Source organism: Sapajus apella, unplaced genomic scaffold (genome assembly GCF_009761245.1).
Source record: "Sapajus apella isolate SASKATOON/1434 unplaced genomic scaffold, GSC_monkey_1.0 scaffold97, whole genome shotgun sequence".
Classification (NCBI taxonomy): domain Eukaryota; kingdom Metazoa; phylum Chordata; class Mammalia; order Primates; family Cebidae; genus Sapajus; species Sapajus apella.
The window spans coordinates 5,453,355-5,475,384 of record NW_022437037.1 but is presented as its reverse complement, the minus strand read 5'-3'; the positions used below and the strand labels follow the sequence as shown (position 1 = coordinate 5,475,384).

Sequence of the window (22,030 nt, the reverse complement as noted above, 5' to 3'; positions counted from 1 at the left end):
AAAAAAAAAAAAAAAAGAAGTTAGTCATAATAAATATCCTCAACAAATGACCTGTATTGAGAGTACACAGGCTAGGCACAGTGGCTCACGCCTGTAATCCCAGCATTTTGGGAGGCCAAGGTGGGCGGATGGCCTGAGCTCAGAAGTTTGAGACCAATCTGGGCAACATGGTAAAACCCCAACTCTACAAAAAATAACAAAATTAACCAGAAGTGGTGGTGCACACCTATAGTCCTAGCTACTCGGGAGGATGAAGCTGGAGGATCTCTCCTGGAGGATCTCTTGAGCTCAGGAGGTCAAGGCTAGAGTGAGCCGAGACTGTGCCACTGCACTCCAGCCTGGGCGACAGAATGAGACTCTGCTTCAGAGAAAAAAAAGAGAGAGACAGAGAGAGAGAGGGAGAGAGAGAATACATAAATAACTCCTACAAATCAATAAAGAGTAAACATAAATAGAAAAATGGGGCTGGGCGAGGTGGCGCACACCTGTAATCCCAGCACTTTGGGAGGCTGAGGCTGGTGGATCACAAGGTCAAGAGATAGAGACCATCCTGGACAACATGGTGAAACCCTGTCTCTACTAAAAATACAAAAGTCACCTGGGCATAGTGGCACGTGCCTGCAGCCCTAGCTACTCGAAAGGCTGAGGCAGGAGAACCGCTTGAACCCAGGTAGCAGAGGTTGTGGTGAGCCGAGATTACTCCACTGTACTCCAGCCTGGTAACAAAGTGAGACTCTGTCTCAAAGAAAAAAAAAAAGAAAAGAAAAATGGACAAAAGAGGTGAACCGGCAAGAAATACACAGGTATACATATATTCCAAATGGCTAATAAACATATGAAAAGGGGCCGGGCGCGGTGGCTCACACCTGTAATCCCAGCACTTTGGGAGGCCGAGGTGGGTGGATCACGAGGTCAAGAGATCGAGACCATCCTGGTCAACATGGTGAAACCCCGTCTCTACTAAAATTACAAAAAATTAGCTGGGCATGGTGGCGTGTGCCTGTAATCCCAGCTACTCAGGAGGCTGAGGCAGGAGAATTGCCTGAACCCAGGAGGCGGAGGTTGCGGTGAGCCGAGATCGCGCCATTGCACTCCAGCCTGGGTAACAAGAGCGAAACTCCGTCTCAAAAAAAAAAAATATATATGAAAAGGTGCTTATCCTCATGAGTCATTAAAGAAGAGCAAATTAAAGCTGGGAGATACTACTGCACAGCCACCTGCAAGGCTAACATTTAAAAGTCTGGCCAGGCTGAGTGCAGTGGCTCACACCTGTAATTCCTGAACTTTGGGAGGCCGAGGTGGGCGGATCATTTGAGGTCAGCAGTTTGAGAACAGCCTGGCCCACGTGGTAAAACCTCGTCTACTAAAAATCCAAAAAAATTAGTCTGGCATGGTGGCGCATGCCTGTAGTCCCAGCTACTCAGGAAGCTGAGGCAGAAGAATCGCTGAAACTCGGGATGTGGAGGTTGTGGTGAGATCGCGCCACTGCACCCCAGCCTGGATGACAGAGCAAGACTCTATCTGAAAAAAAATCAAGTCTGACAAGGCCAGGCACGGTGGCTCACACTTGTAATCCCAGCACTTTGGGAGGCAGAGGCAGGAGGATCAATTGAGGTCAGGATTTTGAACCCACCCTGGACAACATGGCCAAACCCCATCTTCACAAAAATCTAAAAAATTAGCTGAGTGTTACAGTGTACATCTGTGGTCTATGCTACTCAGGAGGCTGAAGAAGGAGAATCACTCTTTCTAGGAGGCAATGAGCCATGTTTGTGACACCACACTCCAGCCTGGGAGACAGAGTGAGACCTTCTCAATAAAATAAAATAAAAATTAGAAATAAAACAAAAGATTTACAATATCAAGGTTTTGGCAAGAATGTAAATCAACTGGAACTCTCCTATACTATTGATAGGAGCTAAAGTGATACAATGACTTTGGAAAGCTGCTTGGCAATATCTATACAAGCTGAATATGCCTGTAACATGTGACTCAGCAAGTCCACTTCTAGGTATATAGATATATGTAAGAATGTTCATAGCAGCATTATTACAAATAGCTAAAACTAAAAATAATTTATTGATAATGGCATGGGCAAATAAATTCCGCAATATTTATACAACAGAAATCTAAACAATAATGAAATGAACAAACTACTGATATTTGCAGCAACATGAGTGAATGCTCCATATGTTGAGTGAAAGAAGCCAAACTACAAAAAAATATATATTGCACAGGTCAGAATATGCAGAATTGTCCCAGCACTTTGGGAGCTAAGGCAGGTAGATCACTTGAGGTCGGGAGCTCAAGACCAGCCTGACAAACATGGTGAAACCCCACCTCTACTAAAAATGCAAAACTTAGCCAGGAGTGGTGGCACACATCTGTAACCCCAGCTACTCGGGAGGCTGAGGCAGAATCACTTGAATCCAGAAGGTAGAGGTTGCAATGAGCTGAGAGTGCCACTATACTCCAGCCTGGGCGACAGAGTGAGACTCCGTCTAAAAAAACAAACAAACAAACAAAACAGAATATGCAGAACTGAACTTGTGCTTCTGTCCATAATGCAGTAAAAGTGGTATTAGACATCCTTTTGTCCTAAGCAACTGTAAGGCTGAATAAAATATTGAGACAACTGTTTTCAGGCATTAGACAACAGGCAAGGCAGGGCTGTGACCCTTGAAGGAAGAGAAAAATATAAGGTAAGTTGCATGTTGCCTCCAACTTCCTGCCTGGGGCACCTTCCCAACCATAGTGCAGGAGGATGGAACCTAAACTGACAGCAGCCATCTCTGTGAACTGAGGAAGCAAAGGATTGGATTTCAGGATGATGAGGCAGGTAGAATTTGTAGGGCAAGAAATCTGAGAGAAGATGAGGGCAGGGCAGGGATAATAGAACACAGAGGTAAACAGAAGATGGTGGGAGGCATACTATGGGTCCATGGCTTCCAGACTCTGTAAAGTTTAGTAGACAGCAGAGGTCATGAGGCTGAGAACTGCACAGACACAGAGGTTTCACAGTGCTGGAAGACATTCAAGTGCTAGTTCATCCAGGGTGGAGAGACTTTGCTAAGCACCTCTGTCATTTTGTTTAGATCCCAAACACGTCAAGCATTAAATCTGAAGAGTGACCTCTACTGTAAGGGCCAGGTGTCTGGACTGAGGATAAATCCATACTAACAAAGCATAAAAGCAAACCTGGCAGGGTCAAACTAACTTAACAACCAGTAACTCACGGTAATTTAAGTAACTACAGTAACCTAACTACTTGTCAAAACAAAATGAAAACTTCTTTAAAGCAAAACAAGATCCAGAATCCCTATAATATAACACCCACATGTCTGGCATACAATCAAAATTATTTAACATGCAATAAGGCAGGAAAGGGGAGGAGGGAATTTTAAAAATGCAGGAAAATCTGACTCATAATGTACAGAAAAAGCAATCAATAAAAACAGACCCCAAGATGACCCAGACATTTAAATTAGCAGGCACGATCTTTTTACAAATACCTTCTAGGATTTAGAGGAAAAAGATAGACCTAACGAATGAAAAAACGGTGAATCTCAGCAGAACAATGCAAGCTATAAAATAAGAACCAGCCAGGCACAGTGCCTCACAACTGTAATCCCAGCACTAGGAGGGCAGATTGCTAGAGCTCAGGAGTTCAAGACCAGCCTGAGTAACATGGTGAAACTCCAAAAAAACAAAAAATCAGCCAGACATGGTGGCACATGCCTAGAGTCCCAGTTACTCAGGAGGCTGAGGTAGGAGAACAGCTTGAGCCTGGGAGATGGAAGTTGCAGTGAGCTATGATTGCCACTGCACTCCAGTTCAGCCTGGGTGACAGAGTGAGATCCTGTCTCCAAAAAACAAACAAACAAAAAAAAGAGACAAAAACTGAGAGAATATTTATAGTTATATTTTCATTCTAAATATTGTTCTTTTTCTAAATATTGTGCCTTTTCTTTTTCTTCATTAGTCTTACCCAAAGTGTGCCTAGATCAATAACATTTTTCTTTTTTTTTTTTAAGACAGGGTTTCACCATGTTGTCCAGGCTGGTCTTGAACTCCTGACCTCAGGTGATCTGCCTGCCTCGGCCTCCCAAAGTGCTGAGATTACAGGCCTGAGCCACCGCGCCCGGCTGATCATTTCTATCCTTAATTGGTTTTTATTTTGATTATTCTCTTCTGTGTACTGTGGGATTGCTTTGGTTTTCTGGCTTCTTGAGTTACATGCCTAGTTCTCTTATTGTTTTTCAGTCTTTCCTGTTTTCGAATAAATGCTTTTAAGACTAAACAAAGTGACAGAATTAAGGAAAAAATCAAATCTATTACTATAGCTGATCTTCAGCATCACTGCCTCAGTAAGAAGAGATACTGCCCCCCCCAAAAACGTCAGCAGCTATAGATGAAATAAGTAGAAAATAAAAAGAAGATTTTAAATAAAAGTATGAAACAACTTGATTTATAGAAAACTACACCTGACAACACATACTCTTTTCAAGTACAAATGGAACATTCACAAAGACAGGTTACATGCTGGGCCCTAAAATTAGTCTCAGTAAATGTCAGAAGACTGAAATTTTTACAGAGGATGTTCTCTGACCACAAAAAAATTAAATCAGAAACCAAGATATTTAGAATTCCCAAATATCTGGAAATCAAACACTTTGATAATAACACATAAAAACTTATGTGATGGAGCTAACACAGTGTTTAGAAGGAAATACACAGCTTTAAATGCTTATATTAGACAAGAAAGATTTGGAATTATCTCAATTTCTACTTTAAGAAGCCAGAAAAAAAGAACAAATTAAACCCAAAGTAGGCTTGGTACAGTGGCTCACGCCTGTAATCCCAACACTCTGGGAGGCCAAGGTGGGAGGATCGCTTGAAGCCAGGAAATTGACATTATAGGTGTGAGCCACCATTTATAGAAATTAGCTGCACATGGTAAAAGCCCATCTCTACTAAAAATACAAAAATTAGCCAGGTGTGGTGGCATGTGCCTGTAATCCCAACTACTAGGGAGGCTAAGCCAGGAGAATCCCTTGAACCCAGGAGGCGGAAGTTGCAGTGAGCAAAGATCACGAAACTGCACTCCAGCCTGGGGGACACAGCGAGACTCTGTCTCCAGAAAAAAAAAAGAGGAAGGAAAAAAAAATAACAAACCCTCAAAGCTTCAATTTTTTTAAACATTAGCTAGAAAAGCATTACAAGGCCAGGTGCAGTGGCTCATACCTTGTAGTGAAGAGGGAGACCCAGGCTTCTCAGATCAACTTCCCCTTTGACTATCATGCTGCATTTCAATAGAAGAAAAGGTTGACCAGCTGGCACCTCCGGTTTTACCTTCCTGTAAGTGACAGGCTAGGCCTTAGGGAAACACTCCAGAAGGCACTATTTTTACTTAAAACAAGATCAAACAGAAACCTTTTCACATGTGAGTCCTAAAAGTGTAAACCAGAACCCTTTCATATGTGATTCCTCAAAGTGTAAACCAAAACCTTTTCACAGGTGAGTCCTAAAACTATGAACCTAAGATTCTTTCATCTGTAATATCTAAAGTAGAAGCCTACATAAAGGCTGAACCTCCCTTTGTTAGACGAGCTGAGCTGGGTTTTGGACAAATTATCGCCCAGGCTCCCGGCCATAATAACAATAAACCCCTCTTCCTCCCGCATTCAGTGTTAGACAGACCCGTTTCCCACGGCTGCTCCTGCTACAGTAGTCCCAGCACTTTGCAAGGCTAAGGCAGGAGGACTGCTTGAGTTGACGGGGTTGAGGCTGCAGTAAGCCGGGATCATCACAGTGCACTCCAGGCTGGATGACAGTGAGAGACTTTGTCTCAAACAAACAAAAAAAAAAGAAAGAAAGAAAAATATTTTTTAATTAACTGGGCATGGTGGTTGCTGTGAGCTGGGATCACACCACTATACTCCAGCCTGGGCAACTGAGCAAGACTCCATCTTAACAAACAAACAAAAATAAAATAATAAATAAATAATTAGCTGCTAAGAAAATTAAGAAAAAATGTGTGCAATTTTTTCTATCTGCAACTTTTTGACTTAGTAGAAAAAAAAATCTAGAGAAACAGGATTTAAAACTTAAAGAAGGCTGGGCAAGGTGGCTCATGGCTGTAATCACAGCACTTTGGGAGGCCAAGGCGGGCAGATCACTTGAGATCAGGAGTTTGAGACCAGCCTGGCCAAATGGTGAAACCCTATCTCTACTAAAAATACAAAAAATAGCCAGGCGCAGCGGCACACACCTGTAGTCCTAGTTACTCAAGAGGCTGAGGCAGGAGAATTGCTCGATCCTGGGAGGCATAGGTTGCAGTGAGCCAAGATCGTGCCACTGCACGCCTGCCTTGGCCACACAGTGAGACTATCTCAAAAAGAAAAATAAAATTAAAGAAGAGTTAAAATAATTCCCATGCAAAATGTGAATGTCACCTTCCCCCTACAAAAAATTCAAACTACATAAAAATGTAAAGTCTGGCCAGGTACGGAGGCTCATGCCTGTAATCCCAGCACTTTGGGAGGCCGAGGCAGGCGGATCACCTGACGTCAGGAGTTTGAAACCAGCCTGGTCAACATGGCAAAACCCTGTCTCTGCTAAAAATACAAAAATTAACCAGGTGTGGTGGTGTGCACCTGTAATCCCAGCTACTTGGGAGGCTGACACATGAGAACTGCTTGAACCTGGGAGGCGAAGGTTGCAGTGAGCTGAGATCGCACCGCTGTAATCCAGCCTGGGTGACGGAGCAAGGCTCCATGTCAAAATAAATAAATAATTTAAAAATAAAATAAATAAAAATGTAAAGTCTTAATTTCATGAAGGAATGTTACCTTACACATGTGAAAGACACATATATAGAGACTTCTCCCTTGACAACCTCGTCTGTTTGCATGTTCCATCTATCCGGCAGCTTGACTCCCCAGCCTGGAGCGCTTCCCTGAATTCAAGCTTGGTGTCCCAACTGCCCATTTGACACATCCAGCTGGATGCCTAACAAGCATCTCAAATACAGTAGACCCCAAAAGGAGCTCCGGATCCTCATTCCCCTGTATACCCCCCACCACCAGTTCCTCTATTCTACATTTCAATAAAAGGCAACTCCATTCTTCCAGTTATTCAGTTCAGAAACCTGGAAGTCACGTTTGGCCCCTCTCATACCCCCATATCCCACATCTAATCCAAGAGCAAATCTTGTTGGTTCTGACCCTCCACCCAGTGCCACCACCTTTGTCCAAACATCATCATTCTCATCTGGCTCCGTGCAAGCGACCCCCACGTGGAAACCCTGCTCCCTTGTTCTTCAGATCGTAGCAGCTGGGGAGATTCTATTTACTATTAAAATATAAATCAGATCGTAGAGTCCCCTTGGAAAATTCTCCAAGGCCTTCCTACACCATATGAATCAAAGTCAAAATCCTTGAAATGGCCAATGAAGCCACCCTCTCCTTCAGCCATTCTCTTCTCACCCTCCATTTTACCTCCTGCATCTTCCCTTTTGCTCTCTGCTCTAGTGCAGTGCCCTCTAGGCTGCTCCTTGAAACTAGCAAGCTCTGCCTCAGGTCTCTGCATCCTGGTTCCCTTGGCCTGAAATGCTTCCACATATTTCTTTTCTTTTCTTTCTTTCTTTCTTTTGTTTTTTTTTTTGAGACAGAGTTTCGCTCTTGTTGCTCAGGCTGGAGTGCAATGGTGCAATCCTGGCTCACCGCAACCTCTGCCTCCCGGGTTCAAGCAATTCTCCTGCCTCAGCCTCCCGAGTATCTGGAATTATAGGAATGTGCCACCATGCCCAGCTTATTTATTTATTTATTTGTATTTTTAGTAGAGACAGGATTTCTCCATGTTGGTCAGGCTAGTTTTGAACTCTCGACCTCAGATGATCCACCTGCCTCAGCCTCCCAAAGTGCTGAGATTACAGGTGTGAGTCACTGTGCCCGCTTTCACTTATTTCAACAGGGCTTGCTGCTCACCTTCCTCCTTCAGGTTTTTTTTTCTTTGAGACAGAGTCTTGCTTTGTTGCCAGGCTGGAGTACAGTGACGCGATCTCAGCTCACTGCAACCTCCATCTCCTGCGTTCAAGCGATTCCCCTGCCTCAGCCTCCTGAGTAGCTGGGACTACAGGCACTTGCCACCACACCTGGCTAATTTTTTTTTTGGATTTTAGTAGAGACAGGGTTTTACCATGGCCAGGATGGTCTCAATCTCCTGACCTTGTGATCCACCCACCTCGGCCTCCCAAAAGGGAGGCGTGAGCCACCACGCCTAGCCCCTCCTTCAGGTCTTTAATCAAACGCCACTTCTCAGTCAGGCCTCTCTAGCTGCCCTAACTAAAATTACACCTCCTACCCCATTCCCTGTCCCCTTTCTCTACGTTACTCTTCTCCTCAGCACATATCACTAATAGATCCGTATTTTATTTACTTAGCTTATTTATGGTGTGTCTCTTCCCACCAGAATGTAAGTTCTAGGAGAGCAGGGATTTTTTTTTTTTTTTTTTTGAGACAGAGTATCTCACTGTTGCCCAGGCTATAGTGCAGTGGCGAGAACTCGGCTCACTGCAATCTCCGCCTCCTGGGTTCAAGCAATTCTCGAGGGCAGGGATTTTTTTTTTTATTCACAAATGTATCACCAGCAACTAGAACACTACCTGGCATAGTCTGTGCTCAATAAATTAAAGAAAGAAGGAAACACTAAGGAAAAACTTGACTACTAAATGCTTTCAATTGTTTTACCAACTCTCCCAAAAGTGAATTTTCTTCGTCAAGCCTCTGAAATTTGAAAGGAACATACGGTGCATGAAATATTTAATAACATGGCTTCCTTTTTTTCCCTTGTAGATATGACTAGCCCTTTGACGCTGAATGATTCTGGCAAAAAGCTGCCATCTGCCCACTCTTTCAGATTCACCACCACCAACAATCGACACTATTCTTGGCTTCCAGATCCATGTCTTATCCAACACTGTACATTTCTGAATTCAAGTTTTTCAATCTAATGTACATGGACATTAACCAATTCTAGAAAGATCAGCCTACGGAAGATCACAAATTATCTATAACACAAAATAACATGGCATTCCCTTAGAAAAAGAAGAGCCAGGGTCCAAAAAAATTGCTTTGTCTTCAGACACAACTTAAGCAAATTCTTTCATAAAAAGGTATCTCAAAAAAGTGACGGACTGGGCTGTCATCAATTCAATTTTTAAATCTTCATATTTTTTGTATTACAAGATAAACCAAGTTTGTTGTAAAAAGACACTTGGAACATCACACAAAGCATAACGAGAAAGTTTTCTCCTAGTCCCTCTAAAGCTCAAGTCCCTAGAGATAACAATTTCAGTCTAAAATCCTTCCATGCTTTTTTTCTGCACATACACAAATAGATATTTTTGTTTTACAAAAATGGGGCCATACCAGTAAGAATGATTTTTAAATTGCTTTTTTTCTACTTACCACAACACAGACATCATTCAATGTTAGTACTTTAGAGTATGATAGCAACAAAAATCCCTATGTGCCTTCTTGATAGACTTTCTACAGCAACGGTTCTCAAACTTTTTTTGAGATGGGGTCTTGCTCTGTCACCCATGTTGGAGTGCAGTGGGTGATCACGGCTCACTGAGGCGCTGACCTCCCAAGCTCAAGTGATCCTCCCACCTCAGCCTCTCAAGCAGCTGGGAACATAGGCGTGACAGCACACCTGGCTTTTTTTTTTTTTTTTTTTTTTTTTTTGTAAAGACAAGGTTTCCATATGTTGCCCAGGCTAATCTTGAACTCCTGGGCTCAAGTGAGCTGCCTGCCTTGGCTTCCCAAAGTGTGGAATTACAGGCATGAGCCATAGTGCCTGGCCTCAAACTTTTTAATCTCAGACCCTTGTCACACTCTTGAAAATCATCAAAGGTCCCAAATAGCCTTAGTTTGTGTAGGTTATCTCAACAAAAGTTACCACATTAGAAATGAAAACTGAAATTTAAATAATTATTCATTTAAAAACAAATATTTTTATTACTGGAAAATAACTGCTTTCTCCCCCAAAAACAGACTTTCTAGATAACTGTAGATATTGTTCTTTGATGCTACATCAAAACATGGTAAATGGTAGTTTCTTTTTTTTTTGAGACAAAGTCTCGCTCTGTCACCCAGGCTGAAGTGCAGTGGCACAATCTCAGGTCACAACTTCCGCCTCCCGGGCTCAAGCGATTTCCCTGCCTCAGCCTCCCAAGTAGCTGGGGCTACAGGTGCATGCCACCCCTCCTGGCTAATTTTTGTATTTTTAGTAGAGACAGGGTTTCATCATGTTGGCCAGGCTGGTCTCAAACTCTTGACCTCAAGTGATCCACCTGCCTCAGCCTCCTAAAGTGCTGGGATTACAGGCATTGAGCCACTGTACCCAGACAAGAGTTTCTCAAAGGCTGGCTGCCACGTAGAATCTGAAACCCTACCAATGAACTGTCTTCTTTTTTTTCCCCCAGAGACAGGGTCTCCCTCTATTGCCCAAACTGGAGTGCAGTGGTGTGTTCATGGCTCATTGCAGCCTCAATTCCGTGGCTCCAGTGGGAGCTTGACTAATTTTTAAAATTTTTGGAGAGGTAAGATCTCACTCTGTTGCCCAGGCTGGTCTCCAACTCCTGGCCTCAAGCAATTCTCCCACCCCAGTCCCCTAAATGATAGGATTACAGGCGGGAGACATCACATCTGGCCTCAATGAACTGTATTCTGTTACATTAAAATCTGCTTGCCCATTTTGCATTTTTTTTTTAGATGGAGTCTCACTCTGTCATCCAGGCTGGAGTGCAGTGGCAGGATCTAGGTTCACTGCAACTCTGCCAACTGGGTTCAAGTGATTCTTGTGCCTCAGCCTCCCGAGTAGGTGGGATTACAGACATACGCCACCACGCCCAGCTAATTTTTGTATTTTTTGTAGAAACGGGGTTTTACCATGTTGGCCAGCTAATTTTTGTATTTTTTGTAGAAACGGGGTTTTACCAGGCTGGTTTTGAACTCCTGACCTCAGGTGATCCACCTAACTCAGCCTCCCAAATTGTTGGGATTACAGGTGTGAGTCATCGCGCCTGGGCTCCATTTTGCACTTTGAATGGATCTTTAACCTGTGCATGATTTTATATCATACATTGATCATTTAAAAAATATTGGTTTAGCTGGGCACAGTGGCTCACACCTGTAATCCCAGCATTTTGGGAAGCTAAGGTGGGCAGATCATTTGAGGTCAGCTCAAGACCAGCCTGGCTAACATGGTAAAAAATCCATGTTAGCCTCCATTTAAAAATCCACCATCTCCACTAAAAATACAAAAATTAGTCATATGTGACGCTGCATGCCTATAATCCTAGCTACTTGGGAGGCTGAGGCATGAGAATTGCTTGAACCTGGGAGACAGAGGCTGCTATAAGCCAAGATCACACCGATACACTCCAGCCTAGGTGACATAGCAAGACTGTCTCAAAAACAAACAAAAAAGAAAAATTGGTTTACTGATTTACGTAGAACTTCCAAATAATATATTTCTTTATAAGATATTAAAATATGGCCTCTGTAAATATTACCACCAATCTCTATCACAGTGGTAGATAAAAATTCTCTATTAGCTGGGCGTGGTGGTGTGCGCCTGTAATCCCAGCTACCTGGGAGGCTGAGGCAGGAGAATCACTTGAACCCGGGAGGCAGAGGTTGCAGTGAGCTGATACTGCACCACTGTACTCAAGCCTGGGCGACATGAGCGAAACTCTGTCCTGAAGATAAAAAAAAAATTTTCTCCAAAATCCTAATTTTCACTGGAAAGCTAAAATTTCATCATTGGCAACAAATATTACCTGTTGTTTTCCTTGAAAGATTCCCGCATACACTTTTAGTTTGAATAACCATATGTCTGTCAGTCATAGTTTCAAGTAAAAATGGTAGTCCACGAAAACAGTGGCTAGTTCAGTTTGCAACCCAATCACCCAAGTGCTCTTCCTAGAGATAACCATTATACTTTAGTACACAGTAGAAGTGCTTGATGCATACCTCCCATTTTAACCCACAGAATATTAAGAAGACATACACAGCACGGTGGCTCATGCCTGTAATCCCAGCACCTTGGGAGGCCGAGGTGGGAGGATCATCTGAGGTCAGAAGCTTGAGACCAGCCTGACCAACATCGAGAAATCCCAATTCTACTAAAAATGCAAAATTAGCTGGGCATGGTGGCACATGCCTGTAATCCCAGCTACTTGGGAGGCTGAGGCAATGTCATTGCAATGCCTCACCTGAACCTGGAAGGCAGAGTGACCCCAGATCGCACCACTGTGCTCCAGGCTGGGCAACAACAATAAAACTCCATCTCAAAAAAAAAAAAAAAAAAGACATACACAAGGGTCAAAATTTAATAAATTTCTGCTGCTTCATCAAGGTATTTTCCAGTGAAATCTAACCAGGTGTGGTGGCTCACGCCTGTAATCTCAGCACTTTGAGGGGCCAAGGCAGGCAGATCACAAGGTCAGGAGTTCGAGACCAGCCTGGCCAACACAGTGAAACCCAGTCTCTACTAAAAATACAAAAATTAGCCGGGCATAGTGGCAGGCGCCTGTAGTCCCAGTTACTCGGGAGGCTGAGGCAGGAGAATCACTTGAACCTGGGAGGCAGAGGTTTCGGTGAGCTGAGATCGTGCCACTGCATACCAGCCTGGGCAAAAAAAAAAAAAAGAAAAAAAGAAACCCCATCTCTACTAAAAAATACAGAAATTAGCTGGGCGTCAGTGGTGTGTGCCTGTTGTCCCAGCTACTTGGGAAGCTGAGGCAGGAGAATCACAGGAACCCAGGAAGAGAAAATTACAGTGAGCTGAGATCACGACACTGCACTCAGCCTAGGTGACACAGTGAGACTCTGATTCAAAAAAAAAAAAAAAAAAGATATTTTTCAGTGAAAAGTGGGGATATATCTATATCTATATATATACGCACACATATATATATGTGTATATATATATATATTTTTAAAGATGGGGTTTCACCATGATGGCCAGGCTGGTCTTGAACTCCTGACCTCAGGTGATCCGCCCACCTCAGCCTCCCAAAGTGCTAGGATTACAGGTGTGAGCCACTGCGCCTGGCCAATATACATATATTTTTAAACTGTGAGTGCACGTCATGAAGAATGCAATGACTACAAATACAGTTAGTATGTAACTGAGATATTTGTAGGTTGTGTAGTATCACAACCCTGATTCATGCTAAGATACCTGTTTTACTTTTGCACCATTAGTGTAAATGTCAACACAGCAAAAGAGACAAGATCTTGGTACACTATTAATATGAAAATAGTTTTAGCCTCTGAACCCCTGAAGGGATATGAGGGTCATGTAGGGAAGTACACTGCTTTCTATACTAGTTTCCCAGAAATGAGATTACTGGGTCATTGGCACGTACATTTCAAATTCTGATAAGTTCCACCAAAGCTCTCCAAAAAGTCTGTACCAATTTTCACTATGTAAGTTGCACGATCATATCTAGTTAAAATGTAAATAATTCACTTTTTAAATCCTGAATTCGGGAGGCATCATAACCTAACACATGACCATATTTGCCGGCCTGAAAACAAAGCTAAAATAGAACTAATGTTTCAAAGCAAAGTAAAATACAAGCACCCGCATTTATTTAGATGAAGTAAATATTTTCCTGCAAGAAAGTAAAACTTCAACTGTCAAATTCAACAGAAACCTCTGTTGATTGCAGTCACCCATGGTTAAGACGTATTTCTGAATGAATTTCAAAGCATAAGCCACCTGCACAACTTCATACGTTTGCTTACAGGATAGGTGGGCTGAATTGATTTTTTAACAGAAAGGACACAATCTGAAAACTGTCAGGCTGCAACAGTACAAACAGTAACCCTAATTAATTGGTTATAGACATCACTTTAAAACCCTCAGCTTTACCTTCACACAGAATTACTGGACATCAACAACATAAAACGTACTGTCAGCACTCAAATGCCAAATATGTTCATAAAAATGTCAAAGATAACCTTTCTTGGCCCAAATGTCATTCTAAACAGGAGAACAGAGGATGAAAGCTTCATCAACGAGGAAGGGACTGCTCCTTATGGAAGGTAAGACAGAAGCTGTGTATCTAAAATTCACAAGGAATGCTGCTTCCTCACTTGATTTTTTCCCACATGGCTCCCAAGTGAATATTTTCAAGTCCAACTTATGATGGAAAAGGTCAAGGATATTCGTGTCAACCAGTATCTGTGATTCTTAACCTTCTCAGAAACACAAACCACTTTGAGAATATGAGAAAAGCTCCCTGTAGACAAAGCCGTAAAGAGCCCATGACTTCGGTTAGAGCAGAATCATAGAACCATGGATCCTAAGACACTACTTAAGTCCAACCACCTCAGGAAACTGAAGCCCTCCCCTGGATCAGCAAAATGGCTTGTCCAAGGTCAGCAGTGAATTAGAAGGGGAATCAGGCAAAACGTAAGCAACTCAAATAGATTTTGAATAAAGCCATACACAGTCACGAAGTAACTTTTTCTTATAAAAAGAAAGTTCCACCAGGAACTTAAGAGATAACCACAGTAACAAATGTATTAAGTAGAACTGGAAGGAACTGTCGCAAGCACTGTTGTTCAAAAGTTCCCTGAAAGCCTAAGATGAATGCATAAGGAAAACCACGAGCAGAAATTTGGAAAAGCACTCACCATGTTCCACAAAAACATTGCAGTGTGGGCCCCCATGCCTCGAGGACTCCTTCTTCCCTGCTCCTTTGATAAAATGCAGGGCAGGCAAACTTGGCCTTCTTTGGTCCCCAAGAACTTTTCCAGGCTGCTGCCCCATAAAGTAATACTAGGTACCCCTTTCCAGAAGAGGGTTCAAGATCTTCCAGAACGGTTAGCAAACATAGAGGGAAATGATGGCATATACGTGGGATTTCACATTTGCTTCTTCTTCACAAGTCAGCAACTGAAGTCAATCACAGAAAGGCATCTTCCATTATAAAAGGAAGCACGTTTTTTAGGAGGACACTTGCAAACAGGAGTTCCAATTACTTTCGCAGTTATCAATTTGAAGTAATGTAATTGCAATGTTACCCAAAAGTTTCTTGATTTTTTTTTTTTTTTTTACGGGCTGGATAACAGTTTCTTTTAAAGAAGAAAAACCTAAACAGAAATATTCACAGGGGATGCTGAAAAGAGTCAGTAATACTAGTCATTTCAATTCCCACATATAAAGGAAACGCTGATCGTCTTTGGCTACTGCTCCAGAACTTTTCCTGTGGAAGTCACCAACCCCCTATCTTAGCTTCTTCATCTTCCAACAAATTTCCTGCCGAACTAGCGGCCGCTCTCGCTTCTCTGCTCTGCTCTCCGGAAAAGGACACGGGTCACCCAGATTTCAGCGAGTTTGCCCTCGTCTCTGACGAAAAGGAATGCATTGCCAGCAACTTTTAAGTCCGCTTTTTAAAAGGCCTATGGAACCAATCCAGACTTTTCCTTTGCATTAAAGTTTCTGGCTGAGCTGAGACTAAGGGGGCTGTAGGTGACATTGGAAGAAGTCAGGGCATTAGAGGCTCGCGGGAGCCACCTTGGGGGAAGGGGAGACCCCTTGACAGCAGGGGAGGGATTTGAATGGGAAGCTCCGTGGCCAAACTTTGGGCCGGGATCAGGAGCAAGGGGCGGCGCGGGGCTGAGGGAGGCTGTTGGGGCGCGGCACGGGCGGCTTACTCCGGGGCGACGCTCTTCCAAGCCTCGGAAAATGGGGTGTCCCAAGCTGGGGGAAACAGACCACCCCCCAGTGTCCCAGAGCCGGGGCGGAGCTGTAAGGCACGAAGGACTCTCGAGGCCCCGACAACGGAAGGCGAGCGCCGTGTAGAGGAGGCCCGGCCGCCTCAGCTGCCCCAAGCCCGGGGGTCTCTGCCTGAGACACCCCCTCCCCAGGCCCCGGACACTGACACCACCGCCGCCCCCAGGCAGTCACATCCCCCGAGCTCCGCCGAGGGACCCAGCCGCCCCCCGCCGATAGGGGCCGTGGAGAGCGGAGGGGCTCCTCAGCCGCAGGACCCGGGAACCGGCTCCGGCTCCAGCGCTGCTCAGGAACAGACACTGACCCCCGCGGCCGCCATGATGGATTACGAGCCGCTCCACAACGAGGCCAGGCCCCGCCCTCGGCCCCGCCCCCGGCGACGTCGGGAGCCCGCCTCGCGGGGACCGGGATGCCCCTGGCGCCGCTTTCCCGGGACGCCGCCGCGCCTCCCGACTCTGCTTCCACTGCCTGTAAGAAACCAGCCCCGCACGACCTTTTAAATGTGGCTTCTCTGAGCGCAAGGTGAGTGGTAAGGAAGCACTCGCCTACTCTGTACTGCCATTGGCCCCCGAGAATCCGGGTCAGGACTCTCTCCTCCGTCCCATTGGCCGGCGGGGGCAGTAGGGGCGGATCTCCCAGCCAACCGAGTTTGGCGCAGTCCGCAATGCATGCCGGGAGTTGTGGTCCCACGGCGCCAGAGTGGGTCTGCTCGCACCGAGACTCCTGGCACCCGCCCCGACCGCGGGGCCTCGGCCGCCCCGCCCTCCTGGGACCCGGTGGACTCTCGTCGGCCTCGCGTCTGCTGGACCGCGTCTGCCCGGCGCGAGTAGTGAGACCGGGAAGAGCCAAAGCGAGGGAAAAACTACGGATTGGATTTTCTTGGAACCGGAGTTGATGACTTTCTTTAGTCTCTAGGGGAGAAAATTTGGCTCGCTCCTAGAAACCAAGGTTTTTGGCGCCTCTCAACCCCTTCACCCTCCAAAAAGCATAAATATTAGAACAAGCGAAGAAGTATACAGAAATAGGGAAAACACCCGACATGTTGCTAACAAATTCAACTACTTATTTGAGCATTAGGAGGCTTACTCATTACAGAAACGGCATTTGTTGGGAGAGTTTGCCAGGCGCTATCAGACGTTTGCCTCAGAAGGAACCTTTAAGATTATAGACATGTCACAGGTGAACGAACACGTGTTCACATGAAAACATCCTCTATGTTAGCCGAGAAAATGCCCAGATGGTTGGGTTTAGCAAGTCTACAGAACCAATGACTTAGACGTGCCAAAGCCACACCTGACATAATCCATATTCTGCGACTAAAAAGCATCTTGGTCCCCTGTTGGCTCTCCACGTCTGCAGAGCGGTGCACCTGACCGGGATCCCATTTCTTTCTTTCCTTTTCTTTTTTCAGATGGAGTTTTGCTCCTGTCGCCCAGGCTGGAGTGCAGTAACCGGATCTTGGCTCCCTGCAACCTTCACCTCCCGGGTTCAAGCGATTCTCCTGCCTCAGCCTCCCGAGTAGCTGGGATTACAAACATGCACCACCACAAGCGTCTACTTTTTGTATTTTTAGTAGAGACAGGGTTTCTCCATCTTTGCCAGGCTGGTCTCGAACTCCTGACCTCAAGCAATCTGCCCAGCTCAGCCTCCCAAAATGCTGGGATTACAGGGTGAGCCACTGCACCCTCCCCAAGATCCCATTTCTAAGACGGGATCCACTTATCAGTGCCTACTTTGCACCCAGCACTGTTCGCACTTTCCATAAACTACATGATCTCATGTAATTCTGACTATTGCCCAGTGAGGCATGTAATACTATTCCCATAACACAGATGGGGAAACAGAGTCAGAGATGTGACCTCCCTACCCAAAGGCACTTGGCCAATATGTGAGTCACAATTTCAGCCCAGGCTGACCTTGCTCCAAAATCCATGGTTCCCACTGTACCATTCAGTATAAAAACCTGTTGCTCTGAGACCACTGATTTTTCAGAAGTTGCTACTGATACCTGAGGAACAGCAGCAAGAGTGTTGTATATTCAGCTATTAAGCATTTTAGAAATATTTCTGCTGCATTGAAACATGCCACTTACTTTTGATACTGGTTTCAAGAAGAATTAGTTACTTGGAAGGTACTGAATGAAAAACATGAAAAACTGTAGAGATTTAGAACTGGAGTTGATATATTCTGACGTCATTTGGTTTGGATTTGTTCTCTTACAAAATTATCTGGCTGACAATCCTAGTTCTGATCTGAGGTGTCATTCTTCAACTGTCAATGCCCTTGTTCCCCTTTATTTACCCTTATCTTTATTATTTACTTATTTTGAGGCAGAGTCTTGCTCCGTGGCCCAGGATGGAGTGCAGTGGCACGATCTCTGCTCACTGCAACCTCCACCTCCCAGGTTGAAGCGATTCTCCTGCCTCAGCCTCCCAAGTAGCTGGGACTACAGGTACATGCCACACACCTGGCTAATTTCTGCATTTTTGTAGGGACGGGGTTTCACCTGTTGGCCAAGCTGGTCTGAGTTCATTTCTTCACCTGTAAATAGAGGTCATAGCTTACTTCACAAGGCTTTTGGGTTTTTTGATTTGGTTTTTCTTTTTTGAGACACAGCCTCACTCTGACGCCTAGGCTGGACGGCAGTGGCGTGATCTCGGCTCACTGCAACCTCTGCCTCCCGGGTTCAAGCAATCCTCATGCCTCAGCCTCCTGAGTAGCAGGGATTATAAGCACCCACTACCATGCCCGACTAATTTGTGTATTTTTAGTAGAGATGGGATTTCACCGTCTTTGCCAGGCTGGTCTCGAACTCCTGACCTCAGGTGATCCGCTCATCTCGACCTCCCAAAGTGCTGGGATTACAGGCATGAGCCACTGCCCTTGGCCTTGTTTGTTTTTTTTCAAGATGGGGTTTCACCATGATGGCCAGGCTCGTCTTGAACTCCTGACCTCAGGTGATCCACCTGCCTCGGCCTCCCAAAGTGCTAGGATTACAGGCTTGAGCCACTGCGTCCAGCTGGCCTTGTTTGTTTTTTTAAGACAGGGCCTTACTCTGTCAGCCAGGCTGGAGTGCAGTGGCGTAATCTCAGTTCACTGTGGCCCCAACTTTCTGGGCTCTGGTGATCCTCTGCCCCCAGCCTCCCAAGTAGCTGAGACTACAGGCGCATGCCACCACACCATTTTTTTTTTTTCTGGAGAGACAGGGTTTATGAGGATCGAACTAGATCTTGTTTGGTTTTCCGCAAGCATTGATACTATGCTTTCCGGGAGTCATAGCAGAGGTCAACTGCACTTGATCTGAAGGCCTATCCCTAGTTTTCCACTTTGCTATTTTCTTGTTTTAGGTGAGCCCCAAGCCCAGACTCTAATATTTTTTTTTCTAGAGACACAATGTACTTTTTTTTTTTTTTTTTGGAGACAGAGTCTCACTCTGTTGCCCAGGCTGGAGTGCAGTGGTGCAATCCCGGCTCACTGCAACCTCCACCTCCGGAGTTCAATCGATTCTCCTACCTCAGCCTCCCTAGTAGCTAGGATTACAGGCGCATGCCACCACAACCAGCTAATTTTGTATATTTCGTAGAGACAGGGTTTCACCATGTTAGCCAGGCTAATCTCCCAACCTCAGGTGATCCGCCTGCCTTGGCCCAAGTGTTGGGATTACAGGCGCGAGCCACCGTGCCTCCTGATGCACTGTACATTTTAAATCCCTGTATAATACTGTAGAATGATACTTTTTAAAGAAACAAAGGCTCAGTTTCAAGAGTTTCTCAGTACATACGGCTCTGAATGATACTTAAAGACTTAAAAACTAGAATCCAAATCCTGGCAAAATAAATATTGTTTGGCTGGGCGAGGTGGCTCACGCCTGTAATCCCAGCACTTTGGGAGGCTGAGGCAGACAGATCACCTGAGGTCAGGAGTTTGAGACTAGCCTGGCCAACATGGCGAAACCCCATGTCTACTGAAAATATAGATTATCCAGGTGGCATGGTGGTGTGCGCCTGTAATCCCAGCTACTCAGGAGGCTGAGGCAGGAAAATCGCTTGAACCCGGGAGGCAGAGGTTGCAGTGAGCTGACATCGTGTCACTGCATTCCAGCCTGGGGGACAGAGAAAGACTCTGGCTCAAAAAAGAAAAATAATTAATATTGTCAAATATTGAATAAATCCATTCAAGTTCATGTTTCTATTAAGAGTGATTCAGTTAAAGCAACCCACCAAGTTGCTAAAGGGATTCAATACCCATGTAAAGATTTCAGTTTATTCCATTTAACAAAACAAAACAAAACAAAAACCTACCAGAATTACACTAAACGACGACGCCCTCTAGCGGGCCACTGTAAGGACATAATCACCAAAAACTGCTTCTAGATAAGACCTTTGTATTATTTCCACTTAGTAGGTAATCACCATTCAGCAGATACTGGATGAACAGCAGAGGCTGGCGGCTTGGGAGATGCCAAGTGAGGGTAAATAGGCTGACACATGGCCCTGGTGAAAACCAAACTCAGCTACTCAGGTGGCAAGACTGCTTGAGCCCAAGTCTGTAGTGAGCCATGATCAAGCCAGTGTACTCCAGGCTGGGAACTAGAGAGAGAGAGACCGTGTCTCAAAAAAAAAAAAAAAAAAAAAGACACGGGGCGGGGGGCAGCGGATAATGCTTGTAGGACCACCATTTGGGGGGGTCGAGGCAGGTGGATCACAAGGTCAGGAATTCGAGACCGGCCTGGCCAATATGGTGAAACCCTACCTCTTTTTTTTTTTGGTCATGAGTAGAATCCTTTTTTTTTTTTTTTTTTTCTCTCTTAAAAACAAAACAAAACAAACAAACAAACAAACAAACAAAAAAACAAACTTGACTCAGACTTCCACTCTTTGCCACTCCCTTCTCTCTAGAGGTATGGAGCCTGGCTAACCTTCTCAAACACATGACAGGCCTATCCATCTAAAGCTGCAGTACAGCCTACAGAATATTCAATTGTCTGCAAATCCCCCAAAAAGGTTGCGTGAGCTCAGGAGTTCAAGACCAGCCTGGGCAACACAGTCAGACTTCATCTCTACCAAAACACAACACAACACAATTAGCTGCATGTGGTGGATCAGCACCTGTAGTCCCAGCTACTCAGGAGGCTGGAGCTGGAGGGCTGCTTGAGCCCAGGAAGGTGAGCCGTAACTATACCACTATAGTCCAGCCTGGATGACAGAGCAAGACTCTGCCTGGAAAAAAAAAAAAAAAAAGTCAGGTGCCGGGCATGGTGGCTCACACCTGTAATCCCAGCACTTTGGGAGGCCGAGGCGGGTGGATCATGAGGTCAAGAGATCGAGACCATCCTGGCTATGGTGAAACCCCGTCTCTACTAAAAATACAAAAATTAGCCAGGTATGGTAGCACGTGCCTGTGGTACCAGCTACTTGGGAGGCTGAGGCAGAATTGCTTGAACCCAGGAGGTAGAGGCTGCAGTGAGCCCAGATTGCGCCACTGCACTCCAGCCTGGCGACAGAGCAAGACTCCATCTGGAAAAAAAAAAAAAAAAAAAAAAAAAACAAGTCAGGTATGGTGGTGTCACGTGCCTGTGTACCCAGCTACTTGGGAGGCTGATAGGTTCACTTGAGCCTAGGAGGCAGAGGCTCCACTGAGCTGTGATCATGCCACCACACTCCAGCCTGGGTGACAGAGTGAGACCCTGTCTCAGAAAAAGTAAGTGAGATAAGAAGTTGTTCATTGTGTTGTTATTTAAAAAACATACCAAGAGCTGAGTTGGTTTTTGTGGGTTTTTTTGTTTTTTTTTTTTTTTCGAGACGGATTCTTGCTCCGTTGCCCAGGCCCTCTAGAGTGCAGTGGTGTGGTGCAATCTTGGCTCACTGCAACCTCTGCCTCCTGGGTTCAAAGAATTCTCTGCCTTAGCCTCCTGAGTAGCTGGGATTACAGGTGCCTGCCACCACACCTGCCTAATTTTTTTTTTTTTTTTGAGACGGAGTTTCGCTCTTGTTACCCAGGCTGGAGTGCAATGGCGCGATCTCGGCTCACCACAACCTCCGCCTCCTGGGTTCAGGCAATTCTCCTGCCTCAGCCTCCTGAGCAGCTGGGATTACAGGCACACGCCACCATGCCCAGCTAATTTTTTGTATTTTTAGTAGAGACGGGGTTTCACCGTGTTGACTAGGATGGTCTTGATCTCTTGACCTCGTGATCCACCCGCCTCGGCCTC

At 45.1% G+C, this 22,030-nt stretch overlaps 1 protein-coding gene across 1 annotated transcript in view; it reads right to left on the bottom strand.

Annotated features, from left to right (window-relative positions):
* Positions 1–16,351, bottom strand: part of ABL1 (ABL proto-oncogene 1, non-receptor tyrosine kinase) — a 159,932-nt gene extending 143,581 nt beyond the window's left edge. Inside the window, exon 1 of the mRNA XM_032257614.1 lies at positions 14,718–16,351. Within this exon, the coding sequence (XP_032113505.1) occupies positions 14,718–14,853 (136 nt within the window). The 5' untranslated portion in view covers positions 14,854–16,351. The remainder of the gene's footprint in view (positions 1–14,717) is intronic.
* Positions 16,352–22,030: the final 5,679 nt, after the last annotated feature.